We start from the raw sequence: 20,841 nt of genomic DNA on the forward strand, positions 1-20,841 counted from the left end.
TCTTGGTATACTATGAGTTATGGATCCCAAGAAAACTTAACAGTTTTCATATTATATAACATTTAACCACCCTGACCCACTAATAGTCTGCTAGTGTAATGTGTTAGTAAAAATTGTAGGATTTTATTTTATTTGTTCTAGTTCTTAGAAGACATTTAAATTTCTTCTAAAATTCTGCAATAGTTATTGTTTGAATAGTGTTGTAAAGGTATTGGGAGCATGATATATAATATCAAGTGTACAGAATAGAGATGGTTTGTCTTTGGGGTGATTCTCTGAGGAAGTTTAATTTTGCATCTTTGTCACATCATAAAATATTAAATGTAGTATAAAGAAAAATCTGTGAATTGGTAGGTACATAAAATGCCATAATTTGACCTAGAAAATAGAAAAGTCCAACAGTGTTGAACATTCAGCTTGGACTAATGAAAAGACCAAATTGTATTTTGTATGCCATGAAAAGGAAAAAAGAGTTTTGTCTGTCAGTTACTTTGCCATTTTATCCAGAATTGAAAATGATGCACACACACAGAATATGTTTTCCAGGGGAGGAGAAACATACCCCACAATGTGAGTATAGAAGCAGTCTCGTTTTCTTGATTGAAACCTTGTCTCATTCCTTTTATAAGGTCAGAAATTGAACATCTGCTTCTGTTTTATAGTGGTTCCTCTAAAAATTTATCATGAAGACTTTATGCAGTTTAAAGTAAATCATTGTCTTTATTTACATTTCTGAACAATACAGGGACTTAAAATGCTTTAGCTTTGATCAGTCCTCTGGTGATTTTTGTGCTATTATTGTATAGTATTTTACATTTTAACCCCACAACCCATCATTGTTGAATACCATTATTTTATATAGTCATTGATTATTTAAATTTGCCTTCATATTTCACTTTCTTAACATGACATGCATTCTGAGATCATTTTTATTCTTCCTAAAAAAAATCTTAAAGAATGTCCTTTAATATGGTTGTACTAGTAACAGGGGTTTTTTTGTTGTTGTTGTTGTTTTAATCTCACCTTCCTCATTTTGGAGAAGTCCTCAGTCTCTGTTAGGCACTTTGTTTTTTTCCCCTCTCGGTGCTTCTCTTCTCTTTGTTGGGGCTTTCAAATTAATCTTTCATTAATTTTGGGAAATCTCAGATACTCTTTTTAGATGTGTTTCATTTTCTCCATTTGCAGCTCTACTTAGATGTAACTTATTACTTATTATCCTATCCTCATCGTTTTTAAGCCTCTATTATTTTTCATCTCTTTGTCTCTGAGTGCATTCTGAGTAATTGTGGGGATAACTTTCTAGTTCACTAAGTTTTTTGTCAGCCATGTCTAATCAGTTATGTAATGCCTTTCTAAGTTTCTGATTATAATTTTTATATACTGTATTTCATTTCAGAGAGGTCTTTTCTTTTAAAAATTCATCTGGTTGGTTTTTTGGGGGTTTTTTTTGTTTTTGTTTTTTAATCAACTTCATGGTCCTGAGTCTTAGTTTTGATAGTCTAATCGTTTACCTTTTTTTAAAAATTATTATTATTATTATTATTTTTTTTAAGTAGGCTTCACACCCAGTGCAGAGTCCAATGCAGAGTTGAACTCAAAAACACCTAAGATCAAGACCTGAGCCTGGGTGGCTCAGTCAGTTAAGTGTCTGACTCTTGGTTTTGGCTCAGGTCATGATTTCAAGGTCGTGAGATTGAGCCTCTCATGGGCTCTGTGCTGAGGAGTCGGCTTGAGATCCTCTCCCTGTGCCCCTCCTCTCTCTCTCTCTCTCTCTAGTAAATAAGTAAAATCTTAAAAAAAAAAAAAAAGCTGAGATTAAGAGTCAGACGCTTAGTGGACTGAGCCACCCAGATGCCCCTTTTTTACTTTTTTAAGTTACTTATTTTATATTTTGTATTCAATAATTCCAGTGCTTTCAGGCTTTTCAAAAAAAAATTTTTTTTTATTCTGCAAACTCTTGCTTCTAGTAACTTGTTTCCTTATAGGATTGTTGTGTTGTTTTTATTGAGATCTTCTGTTTCTTAGAACACTGTAGCATTTAGAGAGGAAAATGTATTTTCTGGCATGTGAAAGTACTATCAGCTCAGAGATCTACTAAACTAACTTGTTAGCTTGGAGTTTTCCTAGTCAGATAAGGTGAATTCGAGAACTCAAACCTAAGGGAAGGCTAACTTGTCATAAAGATTTGTCTCAGGAGGGGTGCCTGGGTGGCTTATTTGGTTAAGCTTCTGCCTTTGGCTCAGGTAATGATCCCAGAGTTCTGGGATCGCATCCCACATTGGGCTTACTGCTCAGCGGGGAGCCTGCTTCTCCCTCTCCCTGTATCCCCCCACCCTGCTCATGTGCTTTCTCACTATATCTCTCTCAAATAAAAATTTAAAAAAAGAAAAGAAAGGAATTGTCAGGTAAAGAGTGTCTGGATGCCTCTGTAGGTTAAGCATCCAACTCTTGATTTTGGCTCGGGTCATGATCTCAGGGTCTCTCTGGGTTCTGAGGTGGAACCCCCTGATGGGCTCCATGCTGGGTGTGGAGCCTGCTTAGGATTCTCTCCCTCCCTCTCCCTCTGCCCCACTCCCCCACCCCATGCCCGCACACTGCTCTCTCATTAAAAAAAAAAAAAAAAAGAAGAATTGTTAGGGATATTTCTCTCCCTTTTACCCAGAGCCAAGGCTGAGCTAGGAAAGGTTCTTCTACAATTTTCTCTTGAAAGGGAAAATGGACTTTTTTCTAATTCACCTTCTGTGCTGGTTTCTTGTGGGAGTCCCAGAGTTGTAGGCCATTGCTTCCCAATACCATTCATGTCTGCTAACACAGAAAATGATGTTTGTGAACAGCACACTGGGTAAACTGGGAGATTTGGAGCCCTCGATAGGAATATTGCAGTTGTAAGCAACAGACCTCGGGCTCTGACCATGTGCGCTGCTCATTTTCCCTGAGAACTTCTCCCTGTTACAGAATAGAAGAAAATGTTTTTGTTTAAAGGTGTAAAGAGCAGGAAAATGAATGATGAATCAGAGTTAATGCTCTATATCATAAAATGGTAGTTCTTGAAGCTTACGGTTTTGGGACCCCCTAAAGCAGTTATAGTTATCGAAGATCCCTAGAGCTTTTGTTTATGTTGGTTATACTTATTTACTGCCCTAGAATTTTTTAAAAGATATTTATTAAATGATTTCAAAATAAGATTACTACATGTTAACCCCAAGTTTCTTTATGTAACTATAAAGAAATAACTATATCCTGTCCTCCAAAAATAGGGAGACAAGGCATTGTTTTATATCTTTACAAAGATTTTTATAAATCTTTTTAATATCTCAATTAAAATGATTGGTGCTGGGGCGCCTGGGTGGCTCAGTGGGTTAAGCCGCTGCCTTCGGCTCAGGTCATGATCTCGGGGTCCCGGGATCGAGTCCCGCATCGGGCTCTCTGCTCAGCGGGGAGCCTGCTTCCTCCTCTCTCTCTCTGCCTCTCTGCCTACTTGTCTTCTCTGTCTGTCAAATAAATAAATAAAATCTTAAAAAAAAAAAAAAAAAGAAGAAGAACTTATTAAACTCAACATCCAAAAAACAAATAATCCAATCAAGAAATGGGCAGTGGACATGAACAGACACATCTGCAAAGAAGACATCCAGGTGGCCAACAGATACATGAAAAAGCACTCCACATCACTTGGCATCAGGGAAATACAAATCAAAACCACTATGAGATACCACCTCACACCAATCAGAATGGCTAAAATTAACAAGCCAGGAAACTGACAGATGCTGGTGAGGATGCAGAGAAAGGTCACTTAACTCCTGCACTGTTGGTGAGAATGCAAGCTGGTGCAACCACTCTGGAAAACAGCAAGGAAGTTCCTCAAAAAGTTGAAAATAGATCTACCCTACGACCTAGCAATCGTGCTACTGGGTATTTACCCTAAAGATACAAATGTAGTGATCTGAAGGAGCATGTGTACGCAAGTGTTCATAGCAGCAATGTCCACAATAGCCAAACTATGGAAAGAACCTAGGTGTCCATCCACAGATGATTGGATAAAGGGTGTGGGGGTGTGGGGGTGTGTGTGTGTGTGTGTGGATACACACACACAGTGGAATACTATGCAGCCATCAAAAGAAATAAAATCTTGCCATTTGCAACAACGTGCATGGAACTAGAGGGTATTATGCTGAGTGAAATAAGTCAATCAGAGAAAGACAATTATATAATCTCCCTGATATGAGGGATTTGAGAGGCAAAGTGGGGGGTTTGAGGGTTAGGGAAGGAATAAATGATACAAGATGGTATCGGGAGGGAGACAAACCATAAGAGACTCTTAATCTCACAAAACAAGCTGAGAGTTGCGGGGAGCGGGGGTGGTTAGGGAGAGGGTGGTTGGGTTATGAACATTGGGGAGGGTATGTGCTATGGTGAGTGCTGTGAAGTGTTTAAGCCTGACGATTCACAGACCTCTACCCCTGGGGCAGATAATACATTATATGCTAATTTTAAAAAATATTTTAAAAAATTTTTTTAAATTTTTTTTGGTGCTTGGTCTGCTTCTGCATTCAGTGTGTTGCAATAAATTGTTTGGATTAAATTATATGAAGGCAATCTGTAATTGAAAAAGGGATAATCTCCTGGATCCGAGCAGGCCTTGGATCCTATTTTGAAAATCACTGCTGTACAGAAAGTAAAAGAGGTATAGGAATGTTTTTCCTGTTACCAGATGCCACTTACATGGACAGACCATTAGTATGCATAGTTGTTTTAATGCTGGTAGTGACTATAACCTTAGTATAATGTAAATCCAGGTCATAATGGAATTTAAAGGCACTAAAAATGGGCTCAGAGTTGGGTATAGGTTAGGTCGAGACCAGAAATGTAGAAATTAGAATTGAGTGTGCTTTTCTCTCCCTCTGCCAGCCACTCTGCCTACTGTGCAATCTCTGTCAAATAAGTAAATTAAAATCTTTTTTTAAAAATTATATTAGAATACCTAGACAGGAGTATTTTAAATTTGTGGTTGGTTGGTCATTCAGCTAACCAGTTTGAAAATTATCTTTTATGCCCTCCCCCAGAATAATACATAATGTAATTAAAAATAGTATAGAAGGGAATTTTTTTAGATTTTATTTATTTATTTTAGAGAGGGAGTGAGCACACGTGTGCGTGTAGTGGAGGAGGAGAGGGAGTGATTCTCAGGCAGACTCCACACTGAGCGTGAAGCCTGATGTGGGGCTCAGTCACACAACCCTGATGAGATCATGACCTGAACCAAAACCAAGAGTCACTTAACTGACAGAGCCATTCAGGCACCCATAGAAGGGCTTTTAATGAAAACAACATTCACTTATTTTCTTAATCCCTTATCCCCAATTCCGCTTTGTAGAGACTCCCACCTTTAATGCATTCTGGTTTTATTTCTAACTCCATATCATAAAATAATATGCTTCCCTGTGTCTTAATTTATTGACTTTTTACACATTATATTTTGATTTCCTATAATCGTAGTTAAGATTTAGTATATATTCTCTCATGCTTCTCATTTCTCCTTCCAAGTTAAATGATATGGCTGTTTCTCTTATTTTCAGACACTCCCCCATTTCCAACAAAGGTAGTCAGTATCTCAGTACTCTCTATTTTAGGAAAAGAATCTTGAAACTCTGGTGCTTTACTTTCCTTCTTTTCCCACCCCATCCCCCAACTTAGCTGTAGTTGTACTTGCGATTAACATTTATATTCTGTAATCATAGTTTATCTTCTGTAATTTAGGTTGATTCTAAAACTTTATTATGGCAGAAACTTTATTATGACTGTAAATAGTACTTACTGTGGACCCAGGTGGTAGTGTTCTAAGATTATTATTCCTAATGTGTTCCATTTTTACAACCGTGTACCACTTAATAGAAGAATATTCCTCAGTTCAAGTTCAAATGGATGTTTACTATTTTTACATCCTACTAATTGCTTAACTGTGGTGTCTTTTACCAAGATCATGCCTTTCTTGAGTAACGTCATATTTGCTGAAGTCTTTTTTTTTTAATATTTTATTTTATTTATTTGACAGAGATCATAAGCGGGGGTGGGGGGAGCAGGCTCCCCGCTGAGCAGAGAGCCTGATGCGGGGCTCAATCCCAGGACTCTGAGATCATGACCAGAGCTGAAGGTAGAGGCTTAACTCTCTGAGCCACCCAGGTGCCCCTGCTGAAGTCTTTCATTACCTTTTTTCCCCCAAAATCTTTTTTGGTGCCTTGATTGTATCTTAAGACTTTATTTATTTGTCAGAGAGAGAGAGAGAGATTGAGAGAACGCAAGCAGGCAGGAGGCAGGCAGAGGGAGAAGCAGGCTCCCTGCCCAGCAAGGAACCTGATGGTGGGACGGACTCCCTGAGCCGAAGGCAGAGGCTTAACCCACTGAGCCACCCAGGCATCCCCCTTGATTGTATTTTAATGTTTTTCCAAGCTTCTGGTCTACTGTCTGTAGTCCAGTTCTTTATCTTCCTGGATATCATTCTCCTGGAGGCTTCTGTCTTTTTTCACTTCGAGTCCAAGCTCACTGCTTCTTTGGGCCCGATGCATAGCTGCTGACCTGGGCTCTCATCTCCCTCCTGGGTTTGGATCCACTATTTATAGGACCCCATGATTTCTTTCTTGGTTTATTTTTTTGTTAAAGTACATCTTCATGTCACTTCCAAAGAAAAGGTATATAGGAGGTAAACTCAGTTCTTGAATGTCAAAAGAAAAGAAAGAAAGGAGAAAACCCTTTATTCTGTCTTAGTGATTTAGCTGCGTGCAGAACTCTGTATTAATAACCATTTTCTCTCATATTTTTAAGACTTCAGTCAGCTGTTTTCTAACCACTAGTGTATGTGTTAAACTGGTTTTTGTTTAGTTGTATGCAGGTGACTTTTTCTTTGGAGACTTTGAAAGATGTTTTTTTTTTAACCTTGAGATGTTGTGAAATGCTGTATGTTTCTAGGTGTTGTCCCTTCATTCTGTTTTGCACTCTGTAGGCCCTTTATAAAAGATTTCATTCATTATTTAAGAGAGAGGAGGAGAGAACACAAGCAGGGAGAGAAGCAGGCTCCTTACTGAGCAGGGAGCCTGATAATGGAGCTCTGTCCCAGGACCCAGGGATCATGACCTGAGCTGAAGGCAGATGCCTAACAAACCGAGCCACCCAGGCATCCCTCTGTAGACCCTTTAAATTTGAAAATATGCGTCTCCCTTCCAGAGTAGGAAGTATTCTTTCTTAATTTCTTTAATTTGCTTTTTTCTTTTCAGAATTCCTTCTAGTTGGATATTGGACTTCCTAGATTTATCTTCTCTTTTATAGTTTTTTATATCCTGATCTTGTCTATATCCCTTAACTTTATCTTCTGACTGATGTTAAGTTCTTACTTTATGACTACAAATTAGAGTTTGTGAAAATTCTTGTTTGTTGCATTGAGATATCCATTTCCTGCAGGACCATTCCTATTTCTTTTGCAGTTTATATAGGCTTTCTTCGAATGGTGGTTTTGGTCAGCTATTTTGTAAGGACTCTCTGGCTGGTTTCACTTTCTGGTAAGCAAGGAGAAAGCTGGCCATTAACCTCCAGGTTAAGTCCAAGAATATAAAAGTGTTACTACTTTTTAATATTAATAATTCCTTAAATACTTTATTTACCTTTTTCTCCTCCCAAGAGAAACACCCTTCCATTTTATGTATTTCTTAACCTTGCTCGTCCCATATTTGTGTTTGTTTTTTAATTTATTATTATTTGTCCTGGTTTAAAACTGATTTATTAGATTTAATTTATCTACAAAGGATATTATCCAAATAGAAGCTGCTTCTCTGCTGGATGAAAATGAAAGTCTTTGCATATTTCACAGATGTTTTTATGGCACAAAATTGGGGGTTTTTATTTACTTATTTTATTTTAAAAATCATTTAGTGACCATTATTAAGTCTTAAGTTTTATGAAGGCATATAATTTAATATCTTATTTGAGTACTACAAACTAGGTGAAACCTTGGTTTAAAATATTTCAATCTTAGACTAATTTTGCTTAAACTAATTAGAATTTGACGTGACCTGAATTTTTGAAAATTTACGTAGCCACTAGATACTTAATTGAATTGCTATAACCCAGGCTAGTCATATACATCACATAAAAGTCAATTTTCTAAGGATATTTCAGATTGAAACGAATTTCCTAGATGGGTTTAAGATAATACACTAGAAAATCTTTATTTTGAACAGCAGATTGTTGCCCTAGCCCTTAACTATAGGAATTAGAACTAGATCATTATTCTTCATGATGCTCTTGGTAGAGGATATGGGTCTAGCCGTACAGAGCAGATCTAACTATACAGATCAGACTTAGGTTAGGCAGTCCTAGGCATGTAGTATATGGTAATTGCTAAGCGTACTGACATCGTGTTATATGCTTTCTGGGAAGGGAGATTATAAGATTTATTGTTCAAACTGAGACACACAGGTGTGAGAGCATACGGTTAATGATTATGAGGGGGCAGTAGGCTTAAACCAGAGCATATCATCATCCCTTTTTTAGTCACATGGACTCGTAAGGATCAGAGCCAGTATAAGTCACATAGCTTGCCTGGTTGACTTGACATTCCTGTTCTGTTCCCACTCTGTTTTTTGTCCTATAGGACAAGTTTTGGAGACCAGGAAGTGTGAACAGATGTGCAATAAAGAGCAATGGGATGAATGGAAACTGTATAGGAATCCAAGATATCTGAATTTTTACATAACCAAGCCCTTTTTATGCAGTGTAGTCTGAATGTGTGAAATTTTATCAGTAAATGTTAAATACAAGTTTCACAGAACTGGTATATTTATATTTTAAATATAATTCTTTTTTCAGTTCTAGGAATTTTGAAGAAATACGTTACTGGCATTTTTTCTTAAGGCTATGGAATTATCCATAGAAAATGTCAATCCCAAACCAATTTTTCCACTATTACAATTTAAATTTCCCTTTTCCTGTCTTTTAATTGTCATATATGTAGAAAATATTAGCTACTTTTAATATCAAAATGTGGAAAACCTCATCCAAATATAAATTATAAGAGTTTCTTTGGACTTTGTTCTAAGTTTTTGTTTTTTTTTCTTTTTCATATTGGGCTGAAATCTGCCACCCTTCCATCCATTGGTTCTAGTTCTGTTCTCTGGAGCAGCATGGAGTAAGTCTCTTCTATTAGAAGGCAGCTCTCATATCTTCCCCAGTCACCTCTTCTAGACTGAATGTTCCTCCACTTTTTATGTGAAATAGTAGCCATACTTACAAGCTTCATATCGATTCCTTTTGAATACATTGTAATTACTAGTATTTTTTCTAATACAGTTAAAATGTGGTGGCCCCAAATTTTAATTCCATGCCATATTTGTATGGGTAGTGTGCACACCAGGAAGACTATGCTGTACTATAACCCATGAATTAGACACTTCTTAGAGTAGCTTCAGCTTCAGTCAGGTATTTTTTTCTTGGCTATTCTTAACTGTTGGCTCATATTAAGACTTACGGTCATCTAAGACCTGTCAGCTAAGTAACTGTTGGGGCTCTTCTTTTTTTAGAAGGCACTTCTGCCTTGGTAATAAAGCTTTAGCAAGTGTAATCTTGAGCATTTTAGAGAACCTAGAACGACAAATAGACTTTCATGTGCTTAACATCTATAAGCCTTGGTTTTATGTAACATAGACTCTCAATTTAAAAGTTAAAATTTTAAAAAAGTTAAACATTACTCTGAAAACTAGCTGGAAATTTATTTCATTTACATTGGAAAATGTTTTTGCCTCTTTGCGTTTTAAATTGTTATGATTGCAAAGCATCTGACTTAGGTCTCCTTTTGCAACATCTGCTACATTTTTGAGAGAAATAAATGTGTATAATGAAACGCTGCCTGTAACTTGAGTAATTTATTTAAAATAATAGAGAGTCTGTTGTAGGTTTTGTGCCCTAGAGCAAGATTTCTCAACCTCAGCACTATTGACATTCTTCGGATAATTCTTTGTTGTGGGTAGCTGTCCTGTGCGCTGTAGGATATGTAACAGCATCACTGGCTTCCACCCACTAGACGCCAGTAGCACACACCACCACCTCCTCTGCAGTTTGACCATCAAAAATATCTCCAGACATGCCAGATGTCCCTGGAGGGCAAAATCTCCCCCAGTTGAGAACTACAACCCTAGAGTATCAGAAGTATTTAAGTCAACTGAGTAATAGTTTCTGCTTCAAATGTTCTCTACCATTGGAGTTAGAATTCAGTATTTTTAACATGATTTCTTTGTAGAGATTTTTTTTAAACTGTAGAATATAAAGAACTCTACAAGCAACAAATACTTTTTTAAATTCCTAGTTTCATCAAGTTTTCTTTTCTTCCTACTACTGCTTTTTATCCCAGTTTGTCATCCCTCCTTTGTAATATGGTCCATGATTTTAAGCATAGTATGCGTGACTGTCTAATGCACTAAGATTAAGGAATAAAAATTACACAACAGTAACAAATGTGGTATTGACTAGGCTTATTGTGTTCAAATACTAGGTGTTTCATAGTCGATAATTAAATTTCTAAAAAATGTGCTTTTTATTGTATTAAACTCTTAGATTTTAAAATTAAATTGTATTGTGTTTATTCTTCTACTCCACAATATAGCCAGCAGCCAGCTTCGGGTGTAGCCTACTCTCATCCAACTACAGTTGCTAGCTACACTGTCCATCAGGCTCCAGTAGCTGCTCACACAGTTACTGCTGCCTATGCACCAGCAGCCGCCACAGTCGCAGTTGCCAGGCCTGCTCCAGTAGCTGTTGCAGCTGCTGCAACAGCTGCTGCTTATGGAGGTTACCCCACTGCACATACAGCAACTGACTATGGTTATACCCAGAGACAACAGGAAGCACCACCACCACCACCCCCAGCTACTACACAGAACTACCAGGTAAGAAAACTACTAGTTTCAGTAGTCTTAACACGCAGCCATCACTGACCCCAGTGTATGATAATAATGTCCAAGCCAGTGCTTTTCAAACTTGGGTCTTCCAAACTATACCTCAGATGATAGAAATGCATGTATATTCTTAGGTAATTTAAGGGCATAGTCCAAGAATTAAGTTCCCTTGCAATGAGTTTTTATTAATAATTCCCCAGAGTCCATTCCAGTCCATTTTATATCTATGTCTGCTTTAATTAGAAGTAATTTGCTTTAATTACTGGTTAAATATTTAACCAGGGTTTCCAAAAAAATGAAGATAATAGGGACAATGCTCCTTGTTTGTACTACGGCGGTATTCCTCTGTCTCCTATTTTGGGAACCATGAGCCTAAACTATATGAGCCAAACAATAACATAGTGTCTTTTTGGTTCTTTACAAGGGCAGAAATTCTGTTCCCTGCACATTATTCCTCTCAAAGTCATCTTTCTTCATATGTAACAGAAATTGATGCTGCTCTTATATTCTGTAGTTGCTTTTGGTTCTGTCTTATTTGGGACATGAAGATCTAATTCCTTTAGTACTATGTTTATTATGGTACTAAATTACTACTTACTTAAATTTGATTCTAATCCTTTATTTTTCTTTTAAGATTTATTTATTTATTTGAGAGAGAACATGCAGGAGGTAGGGGTGAGGGAAGGAGAGAATCTCAAGCAGACTCCCTACAGAGTGCAGACCCCCCGATGCAGGCAGGGCTCAGTCTCCTGACCCTGAGATCATGATCTGAGCCAAAATCAAGAGTCAGACACTTAACCGACTGAGCCAGCTAGGCTCCCCTGGTTCTAATCCTTTAATATCTTGTTTTCTCTTTGTTGGCTTTAGGATCTTCTGAACTTTGCCTAGTTTTTCTATTTTCTTTCTAATGTATGAGTTTATTTTGTTAAGTAATGAATTGACATATAAATTATAATCTTAGTATTTTTTATTAATATTTGGCAAGCTGTGGGGCACCTGAGTGGCTGGCTCAGCTGGCTGTGCCTAACTCTTGATTTCAGCTCGGGTCATGATCTGGGTTCATGGGATGAGCCCCACAGTGGGCTCTCTGCTCTTAGTAGGGAGTCTGCTTGAAATTCTCTCTCCCTCTCCCTTGCTGCTCCTCCCTGTGCTCTCTCTGTAAAAATAAGTAAATAAACTTTAATTTTAAACTTGTTACTAAACTCAGAATTCCTTTTTCCATGTGTGATTGTTTTCGTTATGTCCAGAGGTGATATGTAATAAATTCCATTGTTTTTAATAAGGCTAATGAAGCCCATCATTCTCTGGGCCCTGCCTACTTCTTCAGCCTCCACCTACATACCTTCCCATCCCTCCTCACTTTGTTTAGTGCCAGAATTCACCCAGCTCACCTTGATCCTCACTGCCTTGGAGATTTATATATAGTGTTCCTTCTGCCTGGAACCTGTGTTCCCCTTTCCTTTCCCTGATCCGGAAGTTTCTATCCATTATGTTAATGATAGTGGTAAATAGGGACACCTAGGTGGCTTAGTCGGTTAAGCGTCCAGGTCTTAATCTCAGCTCAGGTCTTGATCAGAGGGTCATGAGTTCAGGCCCTGCATTGGGCTCTATTCTCGGCATGGAGCCTTTTTTTAAAAAATAAGTTGTTAATAATAATAATAATAATAGTAAATAAAAAAGAATGAAAAGAAAGCTGGAATAGTCACAAAGCTTAGAACACACAGGTGGTCTTTACAGTGAGATCCAATTTTAAAGCAAAACTGCTATGAATTTAATAGAATTTTTTTTTAAGATTTATTTTTTTGAGTGTGAGAGACACAGTGAGGGAGCAAGCAGGGGGAAGGGTGAGGGAGAGTGAATCTTCAAGCAGACTCCCTATCAAGAATGCAACACCAGACTTGATCCCAGGACCCTCAGATCATGACCCAAGCCTAAATCAAGACTACCGCTTAACCAACAGAGCCACACAGATGCCCCCTTTCTTAATAGGATTTTAAAGATAAGCATTATTTTAAAATGTTTCAGTGATTTTTTTTTCTCATGTGAAAGTTAAATAAACATGCTGCTTGAAGTGGTTTTGACCTTATTTTCAAAGTCCAAAAATAGATGGCCCTTTGTTTTGAATTTAACTCTTAAACATAGGTCTATAGTTAGTTTTTTGTTTTCCTTTATTATACTTTATAGAGTTGGGGATTTTTTCCTACCACTTCACTTATGGCAAGATCTTCTTTCATTCCCTTTCTTTAGGACTCGTACTCCTATGTAAGATCCACAGCTCCTGCTGTAGCATATGACAGTAAGCAGTACTACCAACAACCAGCGGCCACTGCTGCTGCTGTGGCCGCTGCTGCCCAGCCTCAGCCTTCTGTTGCTGAAACGTACTATCAGACAGGTGGGTTTTATTAGCATACACAGTTTCATCGAAAACTACTCAAATACATTATTCAGTGTGCTTCATGAAAATACCCTTTTGAGTCCACCTAAGCTATTTTGTTATATTACCTCAAGAAGCAAATTGTAGCCATGTCCTTCTCTTCTTCTGCTCTGTGCTTTGAGTACCAAAGAGGGAGGGGGCCGTGGGGGCAATTCATAATCATGCTCTTCTCTCCCAGAGATGAATTTTTGTTCCTGGTCTTCAGCTTTACAGTTCTCTTTCTGCTATGAAATAAGCTGTACAATAGGAGTTGTGGTAATAACTTCTGGCCACATCCTTAGCTTCGCCAGAAATGCCCAGAACATACTGCTTGATTGCCTTTGTGTAACCATTGGAAACCCTTTGTGGGCCCTTATTTTTAATTCATCTTTTTCTGATCAGTAATGACAGTTGGTTCTGTTTCCAGCCTCTGATATTACAGTAAATATAATGGTTCAAATACAGGAAATACTTTGTTTTCAAGGAAGCCTACGTATTTGTAGTCTTTGTTTCTTTTTTCTTTCTTTAAAGATTTTATTTATTTGACAACAAGAGAGAGAACACGTGTGTGAGCGCAAGCAGGGACAGGGGCAGGGAGAGGGAGACACAGACTCCCAGCTGAGCAGAGGGCCCAATGTGGAGCTCAATCTGAGGACTCTAGAAACATGACCTGAGTTGAAGGCCCATGTTTAACCTACTGAGCCACTCAGGCACCCTAGGATTTATTTATTTTGCAGAGCTCATGTGAGCAGCAGGGAGGGGCAAAGGGAAAGAATCTCAGTCAAGAATTGGATGCTTAACTAACTGAGCCATGCAAGCACCCCTTGTAGTCTTTAAAAGATGGATTTTTTGATAGAGATTCTCCTGATAACTTCTAAAACAAAGCTGAGTTCAGAGAAGTAGATAGTTCCTTTATTTTAGTTAATTTTTGAAGGACCATGGGAGTGTGGATAGACCTTCGATTAGGAAAGAGTCGGACTGGCTTCTAGTACTGGCTTTACCACTAATGTGGGTGAGTGAGTTTTACTCTTTTCATCTCTGTTCTCTTATTTGTAAATGAGGTAGTTGACTCTGGGGTACTTCTACTTCTGAGATTTCTGTGAGTCCCATAAAAGTGATATAAAAATATTTTGAATTATAATGATCAACTTTTCTATAGTTTCTTCTCTAATAATTTGTGGGTACACTGATCTGTAGCAAACTTCTGGTTAATTATCAGAGTTAGATTGTGGTAAAGAGTCAGAAGAGTCTTGATTTAGTCTTAGCTCTGATGTTGACTATGTGCCTTGTAAGCCATTTAGCTCTTAGACATTAGTTTCCTTTTGTAAAATGTCCTCATCTGTGTGTTGTGTGGATCAGGTTTTATACTTGTAGATAACAGTTTTATAAACTGTTAAGTGCTATTTAAGGTGCCTTAACTAAGCATAAAGTGATTTGTATGCTTTAGTGATCATTAATAAGATTAATTATTAATTTAGGGCTTGATAATAACAGTTCATAAGCTTCTTAAAGCATACATTTATTTTGAATATGGTCAAAAGTAGCAAAATGTGAATGGTGGCCATTTTTTTTTTTAAGATTTTTTTTTTTTAATTGATTTATTTGACAGAGCGATCACAAGTAGGCAGAGAGGCAGGCGAAGTGGGGGGGGAAGCAGGCTTTCTGCTGAGCAGAGCACCTGATGCGGGGCTCAATCCCAGGACCCTGGAATCATGACCTGAACCGAAGACAGAGGCTTTAACCCACTGAGCCACCCAGGTGCCCCAGTGGTAGCCATTTAAAAACAGCTGCACTCAAGCTATTGATATTTGAAGAACTAAGTCAGTGGCACTTTGTGAGTTGGAATTAGACTGACATTCACCATAGATGAATTAATAAAAGGCAACGAATGGTATATGAGCACATCCGATATAATTAAATTTTGAAAATTTTTACTGTGAATTGAAATCATATTTGAGGCTCTTTATTCTGTTCACAATATTAAGCATAACCCTCAGGTTAAACTAACTGACTCGATACACACACACACATACACCCACCCCTTTACCTAAAAACTATTAGTACCTGTTTTAAGTAGCACTGCTGTTTCAGTTAGTTGTAAATTTGGACAAAAATGCCATTTTGGAAATACATGGAAAGCATCTGGGAAAGGATGATAAATGAATTTATGTAAAGGTTATATTTTACTCAGTTGGTAATAAAAATTTCAAACCTTTGCCAGGAAGAAATTGCTAGCATCAAATTTATAGTTGGTGTTTACACTTTTCTAATTTTCAAGAATATTGGTATAATAACTGTTGAGGTTCACCTTTCTCATTTTCTGAAATCTCTTTTCCATTTTAGCCCCCAAAGCGGGTTATAGCCAAGGTGCAACTCAGTATACACAAGCCCAGCAAACTCGACAAGTGACAGCCATAAAACCAGCCACACCAAGTCCAGCTACCACTACTTTCTCCATTTATCCTGTATCTTCCACCGTACAGCCAGTAGCAGCTGCTGCTACTGTGGTGCCATCCTATACCCAGAGTGCTACTTACAGTACCACGGCAGTTACTTATTCTGGTAAGACAGATGAACTGTGTTTAAATGAGTAAACAAAATTAGAAACTATCTTGATGTTCTGTGAAATAATCTTAGTCCCAGTAGCAAGAATTGAATTAATTGATAGGTGTAGATATATATGTATAATGTGACAAATGGACCATAATAAGTTGTATTTGGGGCTTTTGTTTTTTTAAGCCAGGAGATAATGAACAACATAAAATTCTCTTTGGGCATTTGAAAGCCAGCCATGAGTCCTGGCCTAGCATTGCAGTTAGAAAAAATAACACCTAGTATTTTACAGGGTCATTTTTTTTTCTGACTTTTCCAAATGAATTTGAAAATTTAAGGTTAACATTCAGGGACTAACACTGACAAATTGTACTGTTTATTTCAGCCACCAGGGAAGTATTTATTATCAGGAATAAATCTTGAAAATATTGGGTAGTCTTTGTAAATATCCATAAGATTGTTATATAACATACGTCTCTTGGAAGGACAGAGTAGCTCTATTTTCTTAAATAATTATATGTTTATTTTATTAAGGAAATTACATATTTCCTTAAATAATCATTATATTAAGAGAAATATCACTAAAATCTTCCTATGTCCACTGTTTTTGCTAATTTCTAGCTAAGGTATTTTGCATTATTTCAGTGATTAAAATCACATGTTGCTTTTTTTGTAGACATGTAACCTTGTACTTCTGTATGGTTTATTTTGTTAGGCATTTTATTTATCTTTCTGTACCTTGTCTTGTTCTATGGAGGATTTAAGGCGGTATGGGCAGTTTTAGTTATTTAGTCCAGTTTGCTTGTTAAAAGCCTACTACTGAATTAAAATTTTGTTGTTGTTTTTCACAGTTTGTTTGCTTTGAGAGAGTGCGCAGGCATGTGCTTAAGCAGGGCCGGAGAGGATGAGGGAGAGAGACCACACCCAGCACAGAGCCCAACACGGGACTTGATCCCATGACCCAGAGACAGCAACCTAAGCCAAAATCAAGTCACACGCTTAATGGACTAAGCCACCCAGGCACCCTGTTTTTCAGAGATTTTTTTATCCTATGCTAAATTCTTGTGCTGGGTGCTAGGGATATGGTGATGAATTAGGCTGACCTGGAGTATTTAGGAACAAGTTTTTTTGTGGCTGGAATCCAGGATATAAGGGGTAAATATTAAAAGATAAGGCTGGAAATGGCATGTGAAAAGCCATGCAGGGTCTGTTATGGTGTCTGTCTCTATCTAAAAGGGTGCCAAAAGGAGCAGTGGGCACAGATTTTTAAGTTAAACCATGCAGAAATGAATTGGGAGTGAGGAGAGGTTGTTATTCCTAGATCTGTCATTCAGGATTGACCAGATACAACTTTTCTGGCCCCTCTTTATCTCTAATTTTTATTTATATCTGATTAATCAGTTATAACTCTAAGTGGAATTTCAGTAAGCTCTGACTGGACACTTTTTTTTTTTTAATGTCCACCAACAAAATAAGAAGTATAATAGTATCCTTTCCTGTTACTGCTTCTGTCTTACGTGTTGTTCTGTTTTTTCTCTCTTCCTTTGTCCAGTTGCTTGAATATATCTTACACAGGATTTAGTTAATTATTTTTATTTACTGCTATAATATGTGAATAATACATCATTTAAAACTAGAAACTATAGATAAAAAAGAAAACATTAAATCACAGGACATGTACCCCAGATGCCAATTGCCATTAACATTTTGGTTTATGTCTTTCTCGTTTTCCTCATGGAAATATACATATTCGGTATATACGTTTGTGTTTTGTTTTGTTTTTTTTAATAAAAGTGAATTTGGCCGACACATACAATTTTGTTAATTGCTTTTTTCTGATTGTGAATGTTTGTGCATATCATTAAGTATGAGGTACATCATTCTTTTGATTTATGTTTTTCCCCAACTTCTTGTTTTAGAGAACTTTAATTCTGCAGAAAATTCAAAAACATAGTGTAAAGTCTATATACCATTTTCTTAGATTTACCTATTAATATTTTGTCATATTTGCTTTATCTCTTGAGACATTTCAAATGGGTCAGCATTATAAGTTGCAGATGACCTGGTGCTTTGCCTAGAATTCTTCAGCCTGTATTTCCTAAGAATAAGAGTATTCCATTACATAACCACATGCAAATACCATTAAAAGGAATTGAACATGAATTTATCTAATTCTTTTAGTTGTCCACAAGTGTTTTTTATGGCTGAGCTTTCTATGTTTGGTGTGTTTTTGTTTTGTTTTAAATTCAGGTTCTAATCAAGGATTGTGGATTATACTTGGTTGTCATGTCTTGTTAGTTTCAGTTTTCTTTAATGTAGAATAATCTCCTGTTTTTATCTTGTCTCTCCTGACCTTGACATGTTTTAAGAGTTCAGGCCAGTTGTCCTATAAAATCCATAATCCAGATTTATCTGCTTTCTTTATGCTTAGATTTTGTCAGTTTTTTAATCAATAAAACTACCTAAGTGAGCTTCAGCATTTCATCACATCAGGAGCACATAAGTAATGCTATAAATTCCTTATTGATGGCAGGTATAATCACTTACTAAAGTGGTGACTACCAGATCTCTCCATTTTAAGGATACCTTTTCCCCTTTGTACTTATCCAAATAGTCTATGGGCCTGTTAACCAAACTACTTTTGACTGTGGTGTTGGATCCTTTGAAAGTCTCTTAAATGAATCAAGTTCTACAATGATGGATATAAAATCTTTTTACATTGATTCTCAGCATTCTTCTCTAAGGAAGCGTCACCTCTTTTTAGCATTACTGTGGACTCAGTATTTTTTGTTCAGTGTAGTATAATCCATTACTTTCATTTTTCTTTTTGAGGCACATGCTTTCTCAATTTTGGCCAATGAGATCCTTTTCAAACTGGCTCCTGAACCTTTTGGACTTGGCATCATTATTTTTTGAGCACTTTTTCCTTTTTTTCTTCCACAGTAGGACATACACTTAAAGCATTTCATGCCCAAACAGTCAGCCATTTCACAAAGGAGCTGCGTTTTCTAATATGGTATTTAGAAGTCAGAATCTATACTTAGAAATACATAGTTTTTAATGGCTGTATAATATTGTTTGGTTGTACTATATATATTTTAAAGTATCTTTCTTGGGGTGCTAAGTTTCGTATTATGGAAAAACTAGAAACAACAGTGGGTAAAATAATCCTTGTATGAAAAGATTTGTAAATTTGCCAGTTGTTTAAATTCCTGGAAATTGCCAGTATGTCAAAGAGTATGCACTTTTTTTAAAAAAAGTGATACATGGTGTGAAATTGCCATCCAAAAAAATCATTGTTAGGACTTCTGAGTTCTGTATGTGTAATTTTATATCAGCTACAATTTAGGTCAGCTGTTTTTTCCATCTCATTAAACTTAGTTCTAGAATCTCAGTACCTGATAAATGGTGGCTTGTAACATGCTGAATTTACTACTGCAATGGTAGGTTTTTGTTTCTGATATTGTACATTGTATTTAAAAATAATATTTCAACTTAATTTGTAACTTACTAATTGATAAAGATTTTTTTTTTCAAGATTTTATTTATTTGAGAGAGATCAGAAGTAGGCAGAGATGCAGGTCGGGGGTGGGGGGGAGCAGGCTCTCTGTTCCATGTAGGGCTCAATCCCAGGACCCTGGAATCACAACCTGAGCCAAAGGCAGAGGCTCTAACCCACTGAGCCACCCAGGTGCCCCATAAGGATTTTTTTTTTTAAGATTTTATATATTTATTTTTTTGAGAGAGAGAGAGAGAGAGACAATGAGAGGGGAGACATCAGTGGGAGAAGTGGACCCCCTGCCAAGCAGAGAGCCCGATGTGGGACTCGATACTGGGACTCCAGGATCATGACCTGACCGAAGGCAATCGTTTAACCAGTTGAGCCACCCAGGCACCTCTAATTGATAAGGATTTTTAATAAAAGTACTTTTTTCCCCCTAGAGGTCAGGGAGAGGGAGAGAGAATCCCAAGCAGGCTCCACGCCCAGCGCATAGCACAACATGGGACTCAATATCACAACCCTGAGATCATGACCTGAGTCTAAATCAAGAGTCGGATGCTAACCGACTGAGTCACCCAGGTGCTCCTTTAATAAAAGTACTTTTTAAGTGAAAATGTTTTAGCCCTCAGAAATTAGGCTTTTATTTAGAGATTCAACCTTCTATTTACTTTCCTGTAGTGCTTTTACGAGAAATGTACATTTGTTTGCCAGTAATCATAGGAGATTAAGTAGTAAGCTATATAGTTAAGCTTACCTTTTATTAGTTTTAGACTACAGATACGCAGATGAAGATTAATTTGTAAATATTAAGCTTAGTGTGGTGATTTTTATGGTTTAAATAACTCAGTGTTTAAAAAACACCTCATGGGGCGCCTGGGTGGCTCAGTGGATTAAGCCGCTGCCTTCGGCTCAGGTCATGATCTCAGGGTCCTGGGATCGAGCCCTGTATTGGGCTGTCTCTGCACAGTGGGGAGTTTCTTCCCCCCTCTCTCTTCTTGCCTCTCTGCCTACTTGTGATCACTCTCTCTATCAAATAAATAAATAAAATCCTTTTTAAAAAAATAAAAGCACCTCACAGTCTCTTAGCCCGTTTTCTCATCTGTCAAGTAAGGATAATAATAGTTGTCTTATAGATCTGTTTTGAGAATTCACTGTGTCTGGAGCACTGCCCCGAATACTGTGGATTTTCATTTTCTTTTTCTTTTTCTTTTTTTTTTTTAAGATTTTATTTATTAATTTGACAGAGAGAAATCACAAGTAGATGGAGAGGCAGCCAGAGAGAGAGAGAGATAGGGAAGCAGGTTCCCTGCTGAGCAGAGAGCCCGATGCGGGACTTGATCCCAGGACCCTGAGATCATGACCTGAGCCGAAGGCAGCGGCTTAACCCACTGAGCCACCCAGGCGCCCTACTGTGGATTTTCAATTAAAAAAAAGCTGAA

The 20,841-nt window shown here is 37.3% G+C and overlaps 1 protein-coding gene across 3 annotated transcripts in view; it reads left to right on the forward strand.

The window, feature by feature from the left end:
- The window catches only part of ZFR (zinc finger RNA binding protein), an 85,589-nt gene that overhangs the window by 11,262 nt on the left and 53,486 nt on the right, over positions 1 to 20,841 (forward strand). For 2 of the 3 annotated variants that reach the window (XM_032337678.1, XM_032337680.1), the window contains exons 3-6: positions 9,149 to 9,172; positions 10,643 to 10,925; positions 13,182 to 13,326; positions 15,691 to 15,909. In XM_032337678.1, coding sequence (XP_032193569.1) covers positions 9,149 to 9,172; positions 10,643 to 10,925; positions 13,182 to 13,326; positions 15,691 to 15,909 — 671 coding nt within the window. The remainder of the gene's footprint in view (positions 1 to 9,148; positions 9,173 to 10,642; positions 10,926 to 13,181; positions 13,327 to 15,690; positions 15,910 to 20,841) is intronic. The other variant, XM_032337679.1, reaches the window with a different exon arrangement.

Source organism: Mustela erminea, chromosome 3, assembly GCF_009829155.1.
Source record: "Mustela erminea isolate mMusErm1 chromosome 3, mMusErm1.Pri, whole genome shotgun sequence".
NCBI classification, from domain to species: domain Eukaryota; kingdom Metazoa; phylum Chordata; class Mammalia; order Carnivora; family Mustelidae; genus Mustela; species Mustela erminea.